Here is a 16,847-nt window from a genome sequence, read left to right on the forward strand (position 1 = left end):
AGCGTCCAGCCCTGGACAGAGAATCCCTTGAGCCACAGGGGCCAGAGTACTGGATCTTTTGTTTGTTTGTTTTGGTTTTTCTTTTTTGACCACCCCGTGGCATATGGAGGTCCCATATGCCAGGGATCAGATACAAGCCACAGTTGCGACCTACACTGCAGCTGTGGCAACACTGGATCCTTAACCCACTGTACCGGCTGGAATTGAACCTGTGTCCCTGCGCTCCAGAGAGGCCTCAGATCCCAGTGAACCACAGTGGGAACTCCCACAGTGCCGGATCTTGTGTAGAGTTCATCAGTGTCTCCCAGGCCATGAGCGGCTTCGAGGGGGTGATGAAGCCTGAAGTATCTGGTTGTGGGAAATGCAGGGCCATCTCTTTTGGGGCAGCCCCCACCCTCTCCCTCCTTTCTCAGGGACCTCTGGGTAGGCTCTCCTGGGACCTGTAGCCTTTCCTCTGGTAGAAACAGGCTGGGAAATTGCCCTCCCCCAGGGAGGATTCATTAGTCACTTCTCCGGGAAGCCTTCCTGGATTGAGATGGGAGCAGTGACCAGCCTGGGCTGGAGCAGCCCCCCTTTTCAAGCCTGGAGGAGATATGGTTGTGGTCAAGACAGAAGTAGAGGGAGTTCCTGTTGTGGCGCAGTGGAAATGAATCCGACTAGGAACCGTGAAGTTGCAGGTTTGATCCCTGGCCTCGCTCAGTGGGTTAAGGATCTGGCGTTGCCGTGATCTGTGGTGTAGGTTGCAGATGTGGCTTGGATCTGGTGTTGCTGTGGCTGTAGCATAGACTGGCAGCTGTAGCTCTGATTGGCCCCCTAGCCTGGGAATCTCCATATGCCACAGGGGCGGCCCTAAAAAAAAGCAAAAAAAAACAAACAAAAAAAAAAGCAAAAGAGAAAGAAGTAGGAGGAGAGGATCAGGTGGAAACATGAATATTCAGAGTTTTCCCCACCCAGAAACACTAGCAGGGAGGGTCTCATCCTTAAGTCTCCCCCTTTCCTATAAGCCTTTCAGATCTGTTTGAGGACTGCTTGGGAGCTCAGGGGCAGAGCAGGTCAGCTGACTGTACCTGGACTGGAACCAGTGCAGCACCAGAGGGAAGGCTCTGCAGGGTGAAATGGAGCATGGGCTTCTGCTCTCCCAGACTTTCCCTCCCAGCAGGGACTGACAGGTCAGGGTATCTTTGTGCAATCCCAGTAGTCATCGTTCTGCTGCAGCACAAGGATCTCCCCGCAACATAACCTATCCCAGCCAGCAATAGGCAGGGGAGGCTGTGGACGAAGGAAGGAAGCTGAGGGGGACAGTCATTCCAAATATATTGAGGCCACATGGGCAGGGGTGGTTCCCTTGGAGCGCTTGTCCCTCAGCTGCCCTCCCTGGGCCTCCCCTTTTCCTCAGCTCTGTGCCTGGCCTCTTTCCCCAGCCAAACTCTGTCCCTTCAACTACAGTGAGGATGGAGCCTCATGGAAACCCCTTTTGCCCTGTCCCAGGGCCAGGCCCCAGAAATCCCTCCACTTTCTGGATCTGCACGGGTCTTGGTCTGGAGGAAGAGGTCTCTAGCCATGCTCACTCCTGCCAGAAGCTGGGGAACAGCAGGAGAGGGCAGAGGGGGGCCCCAGTACTTCAGGATTAGGAAAGGAGCCTGGGCTATGGGGGGATGGATTCTCTGTCGGGTGAGAGATCTGGAAGCCCTAGCACCCGCCTGACATGGGGTGGTAACGGGGTGCTTAACAAAGTCTTATGGCAGGAATGGTGAGGACCAGAGCTGAAGCAGACAGGAAGGCCGTTAGGCTGTAGGGAGGACTTCCATTCTTGGTAGAGGATGGAGAGGCAGGAAGGCCACATCTTTCCTCTGCTGTGTCTGGAGCGCCCTCTGGTGGTCAGATGGCTTCAGGCCGACCTAGGCCCTGGGCCAGCCTCCCCCATTCTTTGTAGCAATTCCCATTTGTCTTTCCTGGTCCTTACTCCTTGGGACAACAACAGAAGTAGGCTGCTTCTAGCTTCCGAGGAATTAGTGGTAAAGAACGCCTTATGCCCCTTTGAACCCATGCGGGGGCCCTCTTCCTACTCTGGTCAGAGGCTACCTAAGTTGAGGGTCAGAGTGGCAGCCATTCTGGAATAGGAAGAACTCTGCAGAAGCCTGAGCTGTTCTATTACAAACACAGAATTGGTGGGAGAGAATGAGCTGCCCATCTTGGGAGGCAGGTAAGCCCAGTCTGGTCCCACGTGAGGTTCTAACGTGGTGAGTTAGAGGATAGAATGAACACCCCAAATTCCCAGTGCACAAAAAAAGGAGTCAGAGTCCTTGGCGACAATGGTATTTATCACCCTCAGAGAGCCAGGCCCTGGCTCAGGCTTCACTGTAACTGTGTGATGCTGGTCCAGTGGATCAGCAGTCACTTGGGTGCCTCACTTGCAGGGCATGGGGTGAGGGGAATGGGACGGTGGGAGGGTCTCCCCACACCATGGTGGGTTACAGCCAGCCGGCTCCTCCACTCTGTCCCCAGCTCCCTTTGGAAAGGAGGCTCCTTTGGGATCCTGTCTTCTTTCTTGCTGCACAAGTGATGGGAGCTAGAAAAGAAGAGCTTCCCAATGGTAGCCAGTCATCTTCTTCCAAATGGAGAGCATCCTTTCAAGGGCTGGAAGCAAGTTAGGCCTGAGTGTCTGGTTCCTCGGGTCTCAGAGATCCCTGGGCTAAATCCGCATGTTCCTCAGGCACCTGGAGGGCAGGGATGGAAGAGCAGGTGAAGGGCTGCTCCAGGGTGGCTGGAGACCACTGCTCAGGGGCGATCCCCAGGGGAGAAGGGGCAGGTAAGGAAGGGAAGAGGAGGTGAGACAGGGAAGGGAGGGCTGGAGGATGACAGGGCCCTATGGGCCTGAGGGGCCGCGGCTCCATCTCACCTCCCAGTAAATCTGGTCTTCATAGCACTGGGAATCTGGTGGGGAGTCCAGGAAGGGCAGCCTCAGCAGGAGCCCTAGTGGTAGCAGGGGAGAGTGTGTGAGGCTTTTTGCCACCCCCATGGGGGCGGCTGCCACCTGGTACCATGGATCACAGAGGAGCTGGGAGGCATGAGGTCACTGGGATGCCTGTGTCAACAGGCAAATCCCAGTAGTATTTATCAAGCACCAAACTTTGCCAAGCCCAGTACAAAGGGCCTGACAAGCACTGCTTCCCTGAGTAATCACATCAACCCTGCAAGGTGAATCTGATCCCTGTGTTAGAGAGAAGGGGACCATGGCTCAACAAAGTTGGGTAACTCACTCAACTTTGCATAGTTGGGAATGGACCAGATAGAGAGTCTTGAACCACAGCTTGTAAGCTTTCTGTGGCCTCCTATCCAGGAGGACTGCAGAAAGTGTGGAATAAATAAGTAATTTTTTATGTGTGTTTTTTTGAAGTTCCCAGACAAGGGATCAAATCGGCGCTATAGCCTATGCCACAGCCACAGCCATGCCAGATCCCAGCCGCATCTGCGACCTACACCGCAGCTCATGGCAACGCTGGATCCTTAACCCACTGAGCAAGGCCAGGGATTGAACCCACATCCTCGTGGCTACTACAGGTTCTTAAGTCGCTGAACCACAACGGGAACTCCCAATAAATAATTAAATGAATGGATGAACTGAACATTGGGAATGAAAATCTCGAGGTGAGAGCAGGAGTGTGGGGATAAAGAATCACACGTTTTGTTTAAAAGGCCAAAAGGACGAAGGCTAGATATCAGGAAGGACAGCCTGACCTCGCATCAGTGGGCAGGCTGCCGTGGTGAAAGATCCAAGGATGAGCCAGAAAGGCCAATTCCCCCACTGCCCCTGCCCCTGCCCCAGAGAGATGGCCCTGCTCCCCCGCTTCAGGGCCTCAGCCTGAGGTTTGGCTGCCCTCTAGTGGGTAGAGGGAGCAGCACAGGAAAGCCACAGAGGAGAGAGATGGGTCAGCCCCTAGGCCGGCTTCCGGCCTCCTTTTGGCACCAGGAGGGAGCAAGTGTTCCCTTCATCCTCCTTCCCTGGAGGAGGCTACCTGAACCCTACAACCCTGCCCTGCACCTGACACAGAGGAGGTGCTCAGGAGATATCCGTGAGTAAATGCGTGTCAGGGGGATGGGAGCCAATGGCCCTCCTGCAGAGAGCCCCTCCTCTATCTCATATCCTCCCTGATGCTCCCGCCAGCCCCAACTCCAGCCAAGGTCACTCACCTCCAAGGCCCCCACCTACTGAGGCAAATATCAGTGTGACAAACAGCCCGAAGAGCTGGTGCAAGGCCTGAGACGTCGAACTGCGCTGGCCCTCGGCTATGAGTGGAAACACGCTCTCTAGGCTGCAGGAAGAGGGGGTTGTGGGAGACAGGGATGGAGCACGGACAGAGCTAGGGCTGGTCAGTGCCTCTGTGCACTGCGCCACGTCCTGCAGCGACCAAGAGGGCCTCAAGGGAGCCTGCCAGGCCAAGTCTCCCCTACAGGCCCACAGCCTGGAACACCCTCCGGCCCTAGAGTGTCAGCAACCCCCTCACACCTTTTAAGGTTTAGCGTGAGGGTCACTTTTGCCTGCCCTCCCCTCTGAGCCCTGATGTGCAAAACCCAATCCTAAGTGTCAGCATCTCTCTCTCTTTTTCTTTTTTTTTTTTCTTTTTTTGCTTTTTAGGGCTGCACCCGCGATGTATGGAAGTTCCCAGGCTAGGGGTCCAATCGGAGCTACAGCTGCCAGCCTGCACCACAGCCACAGCCATGCGGGATCCAAGCCGCATCTGCAACCTACACCACAGCTCACGGCAATGCTGGATCCTTAACCCACTAAAAAAGCCAGGGATTGAACCCACATCCTCATGGAATCCTAGGCGGGTTCATCATCCAGGATACAGATGGATGGATGGATGGATGAATGAATAAAAAGAGACACTGCTTTTTTTTGTTGGTCCACAAGAGGAAGAGAATGAGGGAGGTCATTCCAGGGGGCTAATAATTTCATTGAGGATGCAGGGGTGGGGACGGGGAGAACTCACCCCTCTCCGTAAGAGTCATGGGTGGCCAATCCAGCCACAAGGACCCCCAGGAGGGCTCCCAGGACCCCAGGCATCCCATGGAGGTTGTGGACACCACACGTGTCTTGGATTTTGAATTTTGACTCAAGGATGGGCTGAAGGACAGGACACCAGTAATGAGTCTTGCGTCCCCGCTCCCACCCCAGGCCTGTTGGAGAGGTGGGAGGAAGAGGGCCGAAGACCCGCTGCTCTGTCCAGGGCCCCAAAGGCATCTGTACCGTGAAGAACTTGAACCCCAGCGTGGAGACAGTCCCAGCCAGGAAGCCCGCTGCCAGAGCTCCAAAGGGTGTCAGCATCATTTCAGCTGATGTCCCCACCACAACCCCTCCAGCCAGTGCTGCGTTCTGGACGTGGACCTCCGGGAACACAGAAGGGCAAGGCATTGGGGGCCCTTTCTGATCATCATACCCACACCCAACCCAATCCTGCCCGCCACAGTGGCACCTACTGCTTCTGGAAGTCCCTCCGCCATCCAACCTCTAACTCTTCTGCTATCCTGTCATCACCTCACGCTCTGACCCCACCGCCTCCAGTGCAAAAGGAGCCCCCTGTGCCCGGGTCCTTACCTGTTCCCCTGGAGAACTGGCCTTGCAGGGTCTCAGACCTCTCCTCCCCCCTCTCAGTCCATCCCCTTGGCCTCTCCCAATGCCTCTTCCCCACATACCATATCCAGTCGCCCATCCCTCCCAACAAGGGCCGACAGGGCGAAGGTGCTGAGGGTGCTGGCGGTCAAGGAGTAGTATGTGTTGAGAGCTGTCCGGTGCTGCCCGTCCCCCAGCGGAGTGGGTGCAGAGTTGAAACTAGGCCAGAAGATCCATAGGAAGATGGTCCCTAAAGGGTGAGCAGGCAGGCAGAGTGAGAGGAAGTTTGTGGCTCCCCCCGCAAGGTACAAGCTGGGTAACTGCAATCAGGTCATCCACTCCCAGCAGCCTCAGTTTCCTCATCTGTAAAGTGGGGCTAGTGATACCTCCCTCATAAAGGGAGGACTAAATGAGGTGATGCGTACAAAGGGCATAGCCCACAGCCAGGCCGCTACTAAAGGTCCCAAATGGTACCCATCAAAGGGAAGGGTACTGGCACAAAAGGGAGTAACTTGATTGAAAACCACAGGTGGCTGAGGTTTGGTTTTTTTGCTTTTGTTTTTTAGGGTCACAACCATGGCATTTGGAGGTTCCCAGGCTAGGAGTTGAATCAGAGCTACAGCTGCTGGCCTACACCACAGCCACAGCAACACTAGATCCAAGCCACGTCTGTGACCTACGCCACAGCTCATGGCGTCGCCAGATCCTTAACCCACTGAGTGAGGCCAGGGATCAAACCCACATCCTCATGAATCCTAGTTGGATTCATTTCTGCTGTGCCACGACGAGAACTCCGAGATTTTTTTCAAGTATTGGAAAAGGAAAGGAAAAAAGGCAAAGGGCACTACCTGCCAGGCACTGAGCTGGTGCTTCGATATACGCATCATTTGTTTTATAACCTCAACTGCCTCCTGGACGGCGGGGCTGGGGGGGTGGTGTTGCCCTGCCACCTATACTGATGGGCTGGGCTGCACATCTGGGGCAAACTGGGAGCTCCACATGCCCTGCCTGTCCTGTGAGTTCCCAAGTCAGTCCTGGCGGGAAGGGGATGGGAGGCTGGGGACCCCGTAGCGTTGGGCCGGCATGGCAAGGAGGCTTGAGGGACTGCCCCTTGGCCTGAGTGGTCCTTGGGTTGAGGTGTAGCTTCTGCATGGTCTGCGATAAAATCTACCATAGGGTCACGTGTGTCCTCTGAGGAGAGTTTTGGGAGGAATCAAGGAAGAAGCCAGGTTTCCTGTCTGGAAGGAGCTGGGAGGCAGAGGAGAGCTGAGAATGTAAGCCTCCCGGGAAAGCACAGACGACTGGGGGAAGCCTTTGAGCTTCAAGCCAAACTTATCTGGGTCTCAAAGGGCAAGGAGGCCTCAAGTGACCTAGGGTTCCACGTGCTCTATTTCACAACAAGCCCAGATGGGAGCGAGAAATACAAAATCAGCCTCTTTTAAAAGTGAGAATAGGCACTTCAGTCACTGCTCAATACAGCCTCCAAAAGCATAAGATAATGATTTCCTTTCCCGACTTGTTAGTGAAGGGAGAGGATCAGAGACCAAGGCAGAGGTACGTGCTTAGAAAAACCAGGTGGTGATGGGAGTTCCCAGCGTGGCTCACCGGTAATGAACCTGACTAGGAACCATGAGGATGTGGGTTCGATACCTGGCCTTGCTCAGTGAGGTCCTGGCCTCACTCAGTGGGGTAAGGATCTGGCGTTGCTGTGAGCTATGGTGTAGGTCGCAGACACGGCTTGGATCCTGTGTTGCTGTGGCTGTGGGGTAGGCTGGCAGCCGTAGCTCCAATTTGACCCCTAGCCTGGAAACTTCCACATGCCTTTGTCCGACCCTAAAAAAAAAAAGAAGGAAAAACAGGTAAACAGGTGGTGTTGATGGTGCTGCTGTGTGTGGTCAGATGGTCAGACCCACTGCTCCCAGGGGTGACCTACCACCTCTCCGTTCCCCAGAGAATGCTGGGGCTTCTGGGAAATCTCCTTGGAGGACGTATCCTCAGGAGGCAGGAGGCAGCACCAGGGCAAAGGCCCGGGGTTCAGAGTTGGGGAGAAGCCGAGTTTGGCAGGAGAGGCGGGGAGAGTGAGTTGGGAGGCCAAGACCCTGCAGGGGCAAGTGTACCTGGCTGAGGAGTCTGGTTTCTAACTGTCAGTAGTGGGGACTCTGAGGTTTTTAAATAGAGATTGGTGTCATTAGACCTCAATTGGTTTTTTTGGGGTTTTTTTTTTTGTGGTTTTTTTTGGCCATGCCCACATGTGAAACTTCCCGGGCTAGGGATCAAACCTGCGCCACAGCAGTGACCTGAGCCCCTGCAGTGACAATGCTGGATCCTTAACGCACTGTGCCACCAGGGAACTCTGCAGACTTGATTTAGAAAGGCTAACTTGGGAGTTCCCGTCGTGATGCAGTGGTTAACGAACCCGACTAGGAATCATGAGGTTGTGGGTTCGATCCCTGGCCTTGCTCAGTGGGTTAAGGATCTGGAATCTGGCATTGCCATGAGCTGTGGTGTAGATCACAGATGCGGCTCGGATCCCGCATTACTATGGCTGTGGTGTAGGCTGGCGGCTACAGCTCCAATTAGACCCCTAGCCTGGGAACCTCCATATGCCGTGGGTGCAGCCCTAAAAAGACAATAAATAAATAAATAACCTCTTTAAAAAAAAAAAGAAAAGAAAGGCTAACTTGAAGGATGGCTCTCAGGGCATGTGCATATCCCAGCACTGAATTCTAAGAACCTGTCATAAAACCACTGAGAATGGTGAGCACAGATCCCAGGGCTCTGGTGGAAGAATCAGAGCTGGAAGGGAGTTCGCAGCCAGAACCCCATGGACTATAGGTGGCAGCCTGAGATCAGGCTGGGGATGAACCGACCCGCCCCCATCCACTGCACCTCAGCAGGCCTCACCAATCATGGCAAAGAGGTCCGAATGGTAGACGGAGCTCTGGCGATGCTTGCTCTTCTCCAGCTGGGGCCTATAGAGGACCCGAGAGAGGACCAAACCAAAGTAGGCACCAAAAGTGTGGATAGTCATGGAGCCCCCTGCATCCTTCACCTGGGGAGGCAGAGCTGAGATGGAGGGGCAGTCCCTCATGCCCACCCCTACCCCTACCCCATGCCCTCTTTATTCAGCGCCCGGCCCTGGCCACCCCTCCCCCCACTCCATCCCCATCCAGACTCACCCCCAGGAGACTAAGGAGCACAAACTCATTGAGGCCAAACAGCACCACCTCCAGCAGGGCCATGAGCAGCAGCTGAGCCGGCCCAGTCTTGCCCAGGATGGCACCAAAGGAGATTAGCACAGCCCCAGCGCAGAAGTCAGCATTGATCATGCTGGGGGGTTGGGATGTGAGGGTCAGAGGGGGATGGAAACAAGGGCAGCCCTGGGGGCTGTGGGGAGGGGAGGAAGCTCTTCCCTGGTAGGCGGGAAGGGATCTCCTCGCCTTTTTTTGCGTCTCAGGGAGGTTCTGGGACTTGTCCCAGACAAAGTCCACAACAGGTGGAAGAACCAGATCTTGAACCAAGAGCTCCTCTACCCCACCTGTTTCCATGATGCTATCTATGCGCCCAACAGCTCTTGGGTAATAAAGGAGCCTAAAGAAATGGGGAGGTGTGGCTTGAGGATGGGAGAAGAAATCAGGCCATAAGGACAGGCAGGCACCTAAACGAAATCAATTGATGGGTCAGAAACCTGGGTCGGGGAGCAGACTTGAAGGATCAAGCATGGGCTGGGTCTCCTGCGCAGGGGCCACCCACATAGGGCTGGGGGCAGCCAGAGAGGCCACCGCTGCCCACCTCTCCACGCCAATGTGGATGTGGCCTCCGTGGAAGGTGTGGAGGAAGCCCTGGACAAGTGTGGACCACTGCAGGGCAAAGGCGGCCAGGAGGAAGGTGAAGCCCACGCTGCTGAAGCCATAGCGCTGCAGGAAGGCCATGAGGAAACCGAAGCCCACGAAGATCATGGTGTGCACGTCCTGGAAGCCTGCAGGGGGGCACGTGGGGGCTGCTGAGGTCACCACGCATCCACCAATCAGCCACCCTGCCTGGGTCCCCAATTCTCACCAGCCAGGGCCGCCTTGAGGCTGGCGCTGAGCCCATAACATTCCCCAGGCGTGGCCGGGCCTCCCAGCCTGGGCCACCTGCACAGAGCTGGCCAGCTTGGTGCAGTGGGACTCGGACACCATCCCTGCTGTGCCCAGTTGAGAGCAAGAGAGTGGAGGCTTCTGCTGCCTTCTCTGTCCCACTCAGTTGCCCTATCCCCGCATCTCTTACAGTGGGCCAAAAGTCCAACCTTTCCTGTGCTCTTTCCTGCAACAGCCCCTGCCCCTCTGTACAGGTTAAGTGTCTTCCCCTTTGGGCTTCTCTTTGATTTTTCCTTTCTCCTGGAGGTCCTTTTTGATGTCTAACCTCCATTCCCTCATACCTCAGGATCTACACAATTCCACTTTCAGGATTTAAAAAAAAATTTTTTTTTATGGCCACACCTGCAGCATATAGAAGCTCTGGGGGAGTTCCCATTGTGGCTCAGTGGGTTAAAAATCCAATTAGCATCCATGAAGACATGGGTTTGATCTCTGGCCTCTCTCAGTGGGTTAATGATCTGGTGTTGCTGTGAGCTGTGGTAGATTGAAGACGTGGCTGGGATCCTGCGTTGCTGTGGCTTTGGTAAAGGCTGGCAGCTGCAGCTCCCCATAGAATAGGAACTTCCATATGCCTCGGATGCAGGCCTAAAAAACAAAACAAAAAACAACAAAAAAGGAGTTCCTGGGCCAGGGATTGAATCTGAGCCATAGCTGCTGCAACCTATACCATTTAACCCACTACACCTGGCCAGGATCAAACCCGCAACTCTGCAGCAACCCAAGCCACTGCAGTTAGATTCTTAACCCACCAAACCACAGTGGGAATTCGAGGATTTTAAATTTTATAAATTGATTTATAAAATACCTTAAAATTGTTAACAGAGATTACCTCAGAGAAGATGAATTGAAAGGAGGGGGCAGGCCTGCTGTGCTATACAACTCCTGTCAAATAATGCCCCTCATATGCAATACAGCCGCTCTGGGAAAGAGGGTGTGTGTGTGTGTGTGTGTGTGTGTGTGTGTGTTTGTGTGTGTGTGCTTTTTAGGGTCGCACCCACAGCATATGGCGGTTCCCAGGCTAGGGATCGAATCGGAGCTGTAGCTGCCAGCCTATGCCACAGCCACAGCAACACTAGATCCAAGCCACATCTGCAACCTACACCACAGCTCACTGCAACATCGGATCCTTCACCCACTGAGTGAGGCCAGGGATTGAACCTGAAACCTCATGGTTCCTAGTCAGATTCATTTCCGCTGTACCACGACGGGAATGCCACAATTGCCTTTTATTTCAATCTGAAGAAGCACCAACGAGCCAAAAATGTATTACTGAACTTTAGAATGCAATTAATAACTTTGAGAGAAGCAAATGTTTATGCTTTTTTATAGTGTGTATAGCTGATAGGAAATAAGTTTGCAAGCCCCTGGCAGAGGGTGGGTGTGCGCTGGAACTGGAAGTCTGCAGCTCAGCTGCCAGCCCCTGTGGCCAAGGGGATAAGGGTCTGGAGGCCCGCTGGCCTCGCTAAGCATCCCCCCCTCAACTGTGCCACTTCTCCAGCCCTGCCCACTCTTCAAATCACACAGCTCTCTCTCTTCCCTCCATATCTCAAAACCTAACAGCAAAAGAGAGGCATCTTTTAGAACTCAGCCTGCAGCCTAAGTTTCTTTTAGCCTCACCGCCTGACTTCTTTTCTCCTATGCAAACAGTAAAGGGGATGCCATGTCTGTTTTCTTTTACCCAAGGACAGCAAGATAACACCGGGGTTGGGGAGGGGGGTCACAGGGCTCCATGTCTGTGTCATGCTTAAACCACTCTAGAACTTGTCCTAAGGAACAATAATATTTACATCTCCCACCCTGGGTTTGTTTGGAACCAAAACTCAATCCCTTGATGGTTCACTTGTAGCCTAAACATCAAGAAATCTCCTTCACTTGTGCCACTGTGGGGAACATTCCACACAGACATTCTCCTTGGGCTGCGGTGGGGAGAGGGCCATTCTAGCTGAGGCAAGGGGATAGCCACGATGATCCCCCCACATGCCCTTCAGGAACTTCTTGGGTGGGAGCAGGACAGACCTGGTTTCCCATCACACCCCACCCCCACCAAACCCGGATAAAAGCCCTCTAGGGTCACCCATCACCCTCTCTCCTTCCTTCCCTGTCCCTCTCTGACCCCACCACGTGACTCCTGAACAAGGTCAGTCTGTGGGACAAAGGAATAGTGAAATGTGGGGCTTTAGCATCTAACAGGTGGATTGATTGGATGATTGATTGATTGTCTTTTTAGGGCCACACCTGTGGCATATGGAGGTTCCCAGGCTGGGGGTTGAATCAGGAACTGTAGCCACCAGCCTATGCCACAACCACAGCAACACCAGATCTGAGCCACATCTGTGACCTACACCACCACTCACAGCCATGCCAGATGCTTTAACCCTCTGAGTGAGGCCAGGGATTGAACCTGCATCCTCATGGATGCTAATCAGAGACATTTCCGCTGAGCCACACTGGGAACTCCCAAGGTGGATTTAAATTCCAGCACACCCACTCCTCACTTCTCTCTGAGTGACCTTGGACAAGCTACTTAACCTCTCTAAGCCTCGGTTTCCTCATCTGGAAAGTGGGGGTGTAAAATAGGAGAAGCAGGACAAATGGAGGGGTGAGCTGGAGAGGCCGCCCCCCGACACACACACACCACTCTACCCATGCCTGCCTTTAAGAGGGTAGATAGGGCTATATTCTCCTGGAAGAGCCAGGAACCACTCTGGTCCCAGGCACCTCCCTCTGACCCAACTAAAGAAGTTCCCGATTCCATCTGTCCTAAGTCCCTCACCCTGCAAATAAGGTCTCAGAGGGTATAAAAAAGAACCTGTCCAGGAGTTCCCTGGTGGCTCAGCAGGTTAAGAACCTGGCATTGTCACTGCTGTGGCTCTGGTTACTGCTGTGGTGTGAGTTCGATCCCTGACCTAGGGAATTTCTGCTTGCTGTGGGTGTGGCCCAAAAAAACCCCCCAAAGAACCTGTCTTTTTTTTTCTTTTTAGGGCCACATATGCAGCCAGGAGTTGAATTGGAGCTACAGCTGCCAGCCTACACTGCAGCTCACAGCAACACCAGATCCTTAACCCACTGAGTGGGGCCAGGGATCGAACCTGCATCCTAATGGATACTAGTCGGGTTCAATATTGCTGAGTCACAATGGGAACTCCCCAAAAAACCCTGTTCTTATTTTGTCTTAGAACTCTTCCTCATGATTGCTTCTGGGTCCTTATTACCCTAGTCTTTTTCCCCAGTCTTTCCTGCTCTTTCTTATTGTCTGTTATTTGCCTTGTGGGATAAGAGGTTTGAGACACGTGGGAAAAAGCCACAGATGGGGGAGTCAAGAGGTCTGTTTCTAGGTTGGCTAACTTGCTATGTGATCTTGGGCAGTCACATAACCTTTCTGACTCTCTCTGCATCTGAACGGAGTGGGCCAGGTAAGTTCTGAAGACCTTTCCTACAGAGACAGCAGACAGAGCCTCAGAGCAGCCATGCCTTTGGCACTGGCTGGTCCCACAGCTCAACAATAGCGGCAAAACTCCCTTTCATCTCTGAAATCAAAGGGCAGCGGCTACACCCCCCCTGGCCCTGACCACTTCTCCCGGGGACAGGTGAAGCCTCGGCTCATCAAAGCCCCAGGCTCCAGGGACCACACACCTCCCTCCTTCCCAACCTACCCCATACAAAGGTCCCAAGTCCACAGGGGTAGAAACTTAGGGCAGAAAAAGTGGTAGGATTCCTACTGCTATTTGTCTAACTGTAGTCCCGGGACAGAAAGCTGTGTGTGCAGGAGAGCCAACCATGGCAGCAGAGGGGCGAGAGGAGGGGGGTTTCAGGGAGGATTTTTTCTTTTCTTTTTTTCTCTCTCTCTTTTTTTTTTGCTTTTTAGGGCCATACCTGCAGTATATGGAGGTTCAAATCGGAGCTACAGCTGCTGGCCTACACTACAGACACAGCAATGCCAGATCCTTATCCCCTGAGCGAGGCCAGGGATAGAACCTGCAACCTCATAGTTCCTAGTTGGATTAGTTTCTGCTGTGCCATGATGGGAACTCCAGGACTTTTTCTTTTCTTTATTTTTTCTTTTCAGGGCTAGGGGTCGAATTGGAGATGCAGGTGCCAGCCTATGCTGCAGCCACAGCAGCTGGTGGCAATGCCGGATCCTTAATCCACTCAGCAAGGCCAGGGATGGAACCCACATCCTCATGGATACCAGCTGGGTTCTTAATCTGCTAAACCACAATGGGAACTCCCCAGGGAGGACTTTGAAGCCAGCAGCCTTAGGGGCATTGAGTGAGGCCCGTGGGAGAAGCAAGGGGAGGTTCATAGCAGGCAGCCAGCTCAGACCCTAGAACAAGAGCCTACTTCTCTCAGCTCATGGACTGTCCCCTCCCAACTCCCCATCTCCCTGGACAAATGCATACCTCAAGGGTCTGCCACCCAGCTCTATGGCTCTGGCTTTAATGCCAGTATCCGTGGCTCACCTCGTGTAGCTAGAAATGGGGTGAAATATGGGGAGGGAGGAGCTGCAGCCCCCTTCTGCCTAGGAAGGCTGATGGTCTGGCACTTTAAACCCAGATCCAAGCCTCCACCCCACCCTCTGTATCATCAGCATTGTGAGCTTCATTTTGTTGGGATTAGGACTGGGAAAGGGTCAGGTGGAGACAGCCTGCTGCCAGTTCTGCATAACAGCCTGGGATTTATATAGGAGACTCTTACATTCTGGGCCTTGCTTGAATGTATATCCTTCATACTGAGGCATCTTTCTCCCCAATGCTCAGATGGGGAAAACTGAGGCTTAGAGACCTGCTCAAGTATGTATGAAGTCTGGGAAATCTGGTGTCCTTGGTCCCAGCTGCCTAGGGCCTGAGTCACAAGGTTGGACCCCCAACCTTGAGGGAGAGGTTCTATTCCCAACAGAAGGCAGGAGCTTAGCCCTCTCCTTTCTGGGCCTCATCAGCAAGCAGATGAGCTGTGGCACAAGAAGCTCAGGATACTTAGTTCCAGCTCTGTCACTCACATGGCAGGTGATCATGAACAAATCACAACCTCTTTGAGCCTCAGCTTTCTCCCCTGAGAAATGGGCTAATAACCTTGCCATGCTTCCTTCTCAGGGCTGAGGACTGTTGGTTGGTAGGTAGGTATGTGGTTTTCTCTCTGACTCTGGAAGAGCCAGCTTCAGGGAACAGGGGAAGAAACATCTGAGCCCAATAGTTTTGGCTCCCTTCACAATTAATACCTGCATCACTGCTTCCTGCACCCCACTCCCTACCTCTCCTTCCCAGAAGGATTTTTTATTTTGTTTTGTTTGTTTGTTTATCATTTCCTGTGGTCAGGAGTCCCCAGGAAAGGCAGTCTCTGGAACAGACCAGCAAAGCCCAACTAGGCCAACAAGAGAGTAGGTTAAGTTGGGGGCTTCAGATCTGAGTTCAAATCCCAGCTCCCTCAATTCTGACAGCAAAAACCAGTCACTTAACCTCTCTGAACCTCATTTTCCCCATTTTTGTCTACTTCATAGACGAAAGGAGAAAATTCACATGCCACCTGGAACGTGGCACACACTAGTGAAAGTGTGTTACTATAAATCTGGGGCACCTTCATCTCAAAGTGAGAGGGTTGCCCACCTAGGGGTAGATCTGGGCAACCAAGCGCCCCCTCCCAAGACACCAGAGGGGCTTAGGGTCTTAGCTCCCCGCGCACCTTCACCTGTACTCACTTGGGTAGCGAAAGTAAAATTCATTGTCTGGGTTACTGTGGTTGCCCCAGTGCCAGAGGGCAGCGTCGGTTTCATGGTTGTAGCGGACGAAGACAGCAAAGAGGATGGCGGTGGCGCCCTGAAGGAGGAGGCATAGCAGGGGCAGCTGCAGTCGCCGGCCCCCGGCGCGGCGGGAGGACCCAGCCATGGGACAGAGGCTGCAAGTCTCCGGCTCCGGCTTGGGCTCCGGCTCCAGCTCCAGGCGCGCTGGGCTGGCAGACACTCTCGGGGCGGGCCGGGCAGGTTTCACCAGAACCAGGCCCCGCCCACCGGACGCAGGTCCCGCCCACACGGAGGCTTACCCGCCGCAGATCCACGCCCCAGCCCTCGGAGGCGAGGAAGGGGAGACGGTGAGGGCTAGGGTCTCGGGCCTAAGGTGAGGCAAGCAGTGGGAAGGAATGGGGCATTCGGACCCCAAATCCTTTTCCTTTAGCCCAGCTGACTCTGGCGCTGTTCCGTTTGGAACAGGTCCTTGGAAGTGACCCTGGAAAGACGCCCAGTGTTCTGCTCTGCTGGGGCACAGCTGCGGGATCCGGTGGGGGCGGCGGCGGAGGGGGGAAACACGGAGAAGGAGTGGGGGACAAAGAGGAGGGAGGAGAGGGAGGGCAATCCTTTCCTTAAATATGGTGTGAATTTAGAGAGTGTTTCCTAAAGAATAAGTGAAAATAAGCCTTATTTTTAGGCCCAGACCTCCCCGGCCCGGGGCCCCTCCAGGGTTAATAATACAAGAGAGAGTTGAGGGGTTACTCAACGTTTTCCCCAACTGAAAGAGAGATGGAGAAAGGAGATAAAGAGCCGGCTCTCGGCACTGATGATTAACCTGGTTGGGGAGGTCCAAGCCTCAGCAGGTGAGTTCCTTACCCCACTCCCCAGCCTCCTCACCTGCGTCAGCACCCCACCCCAGTTCTGGGGCAGGAGGCTGGACCTGGGAGCAGGCTGGGCTGGGGCCCACTGACACCTGGGTTCTCTGCACACCCAGTAAAAGAGTCTGGGCTGCCCCAACCTCTGGAAAGAAGGGAAGCCAATGTAAGAAGGCTCTTCTCAGTAAGGTGTCAAGATCCCCTTGTTACACAAGCAAGATTTGCATCCACTGGGGCCCTGGTAGACAGACACGGAGGAGTTAGCCATTAATTGAGCATTTACTGTGAACCAGGCTTCAGAGATGAACCAAAGGACCCCTCCCTCCAGAAGCCACTGTTCAGTAGCGAGCCAGATACTTAGGAGGGATTTGAAGTGCCATTGGAGTAAATGTGTGACCCCAGGAATCACAGAGGCTTGGGGGCCCAGATGAGAAGCTGCAGAACTCTCAGGAGTGGGGATGCAGGAGGGGACAGAGATGGAGAATTGCTTCCTGGGAGGTGGT

General features: G+C 53.9%; 1 protein-coding gene across 5 annotated transcripts; it reads right to left on the minus strand.

Annotated features, from left to right (window-relative positions):
- Positions 1–2,300: 2,300 nt before the first annotated feature.
- On the minus strand, positions 2,301–15,983 carry RHBG (Rh family B glycoprotein). Of its 5 annotated transcripts, XM_021088695.2 has the most exons (11): positions 15,787–15,983; positions 15,446–15,563; positions 9,407–9,593; positions 8,794–8,944; positions 8,519–8,666; positions 5,698–5,864; positions 5,252–5,389; positions 4,995–5,128; positions 4,192–4,313; positions 2,900–2,973; positions 2,301–2,717 (listed from the first exon to the last, which is right to left on the minus strand). In XM_021088695.2, exons 3-11 carry the CDS (start codon positions 9,571–9,573, stop codon positions 2,649–2,651), a joined length of 1,170 nt encoding a protein of 389 aa, XP_020944354.1. In that variant the 5' UTR covers positions 9,574–9,593; positions 15,446–15,563; positions 15,787–15,983; the 3' UTR covers positions 2,301–2,648.
- Positions 15,984–16,847: the final 864 nt, after the last annotated feature.

The sequence above is a fragment of the Sus scrofa genome, chromosome 4 (assembly GCF_054392235.1).
Source record: "Sus scrofa isolate SSC_HxYL_T2T_F1_AM1 chromosome 4, Sscrofa_HxYL_maternal_Yorkshire_Landrace_v2.0, whole genome shotgun sequence".
Lineage (NCBI taxonomy): Eukaryota > Metazoa > Chordata > Mammalia > Artiodactyla > Suidae > Sus > Sus scrofa.

What these genes read in the sequence shown, in the direction of transcription:
- RHBG (XM_021088694.2), bottom strand. Translation starts at nt 15,632, where the DNA reads ATGGCTGGGTCCTCCCGCCGCGCCGGGGGCCGGCGACTGCAGCTGCCC. An exon ending in ATCCACATTGGCGTGGAGAG is followed by an intron (nt 8,945 to 9,406) that starts GTGGGCAGCGGT and finishes CCAACCCCCCAG; the next exon opens with CATGATCAATGCTGACTTCT. An exon ending in AGTAGGTGGGGGCCTTGGAG is followed by an intron (nt 2,974 to 4,191) that starts GTGAGTGACCTT and finishes TGCTACCACTAG; the next exon opens with GGCTCCTGCTGAGGCTGCCC.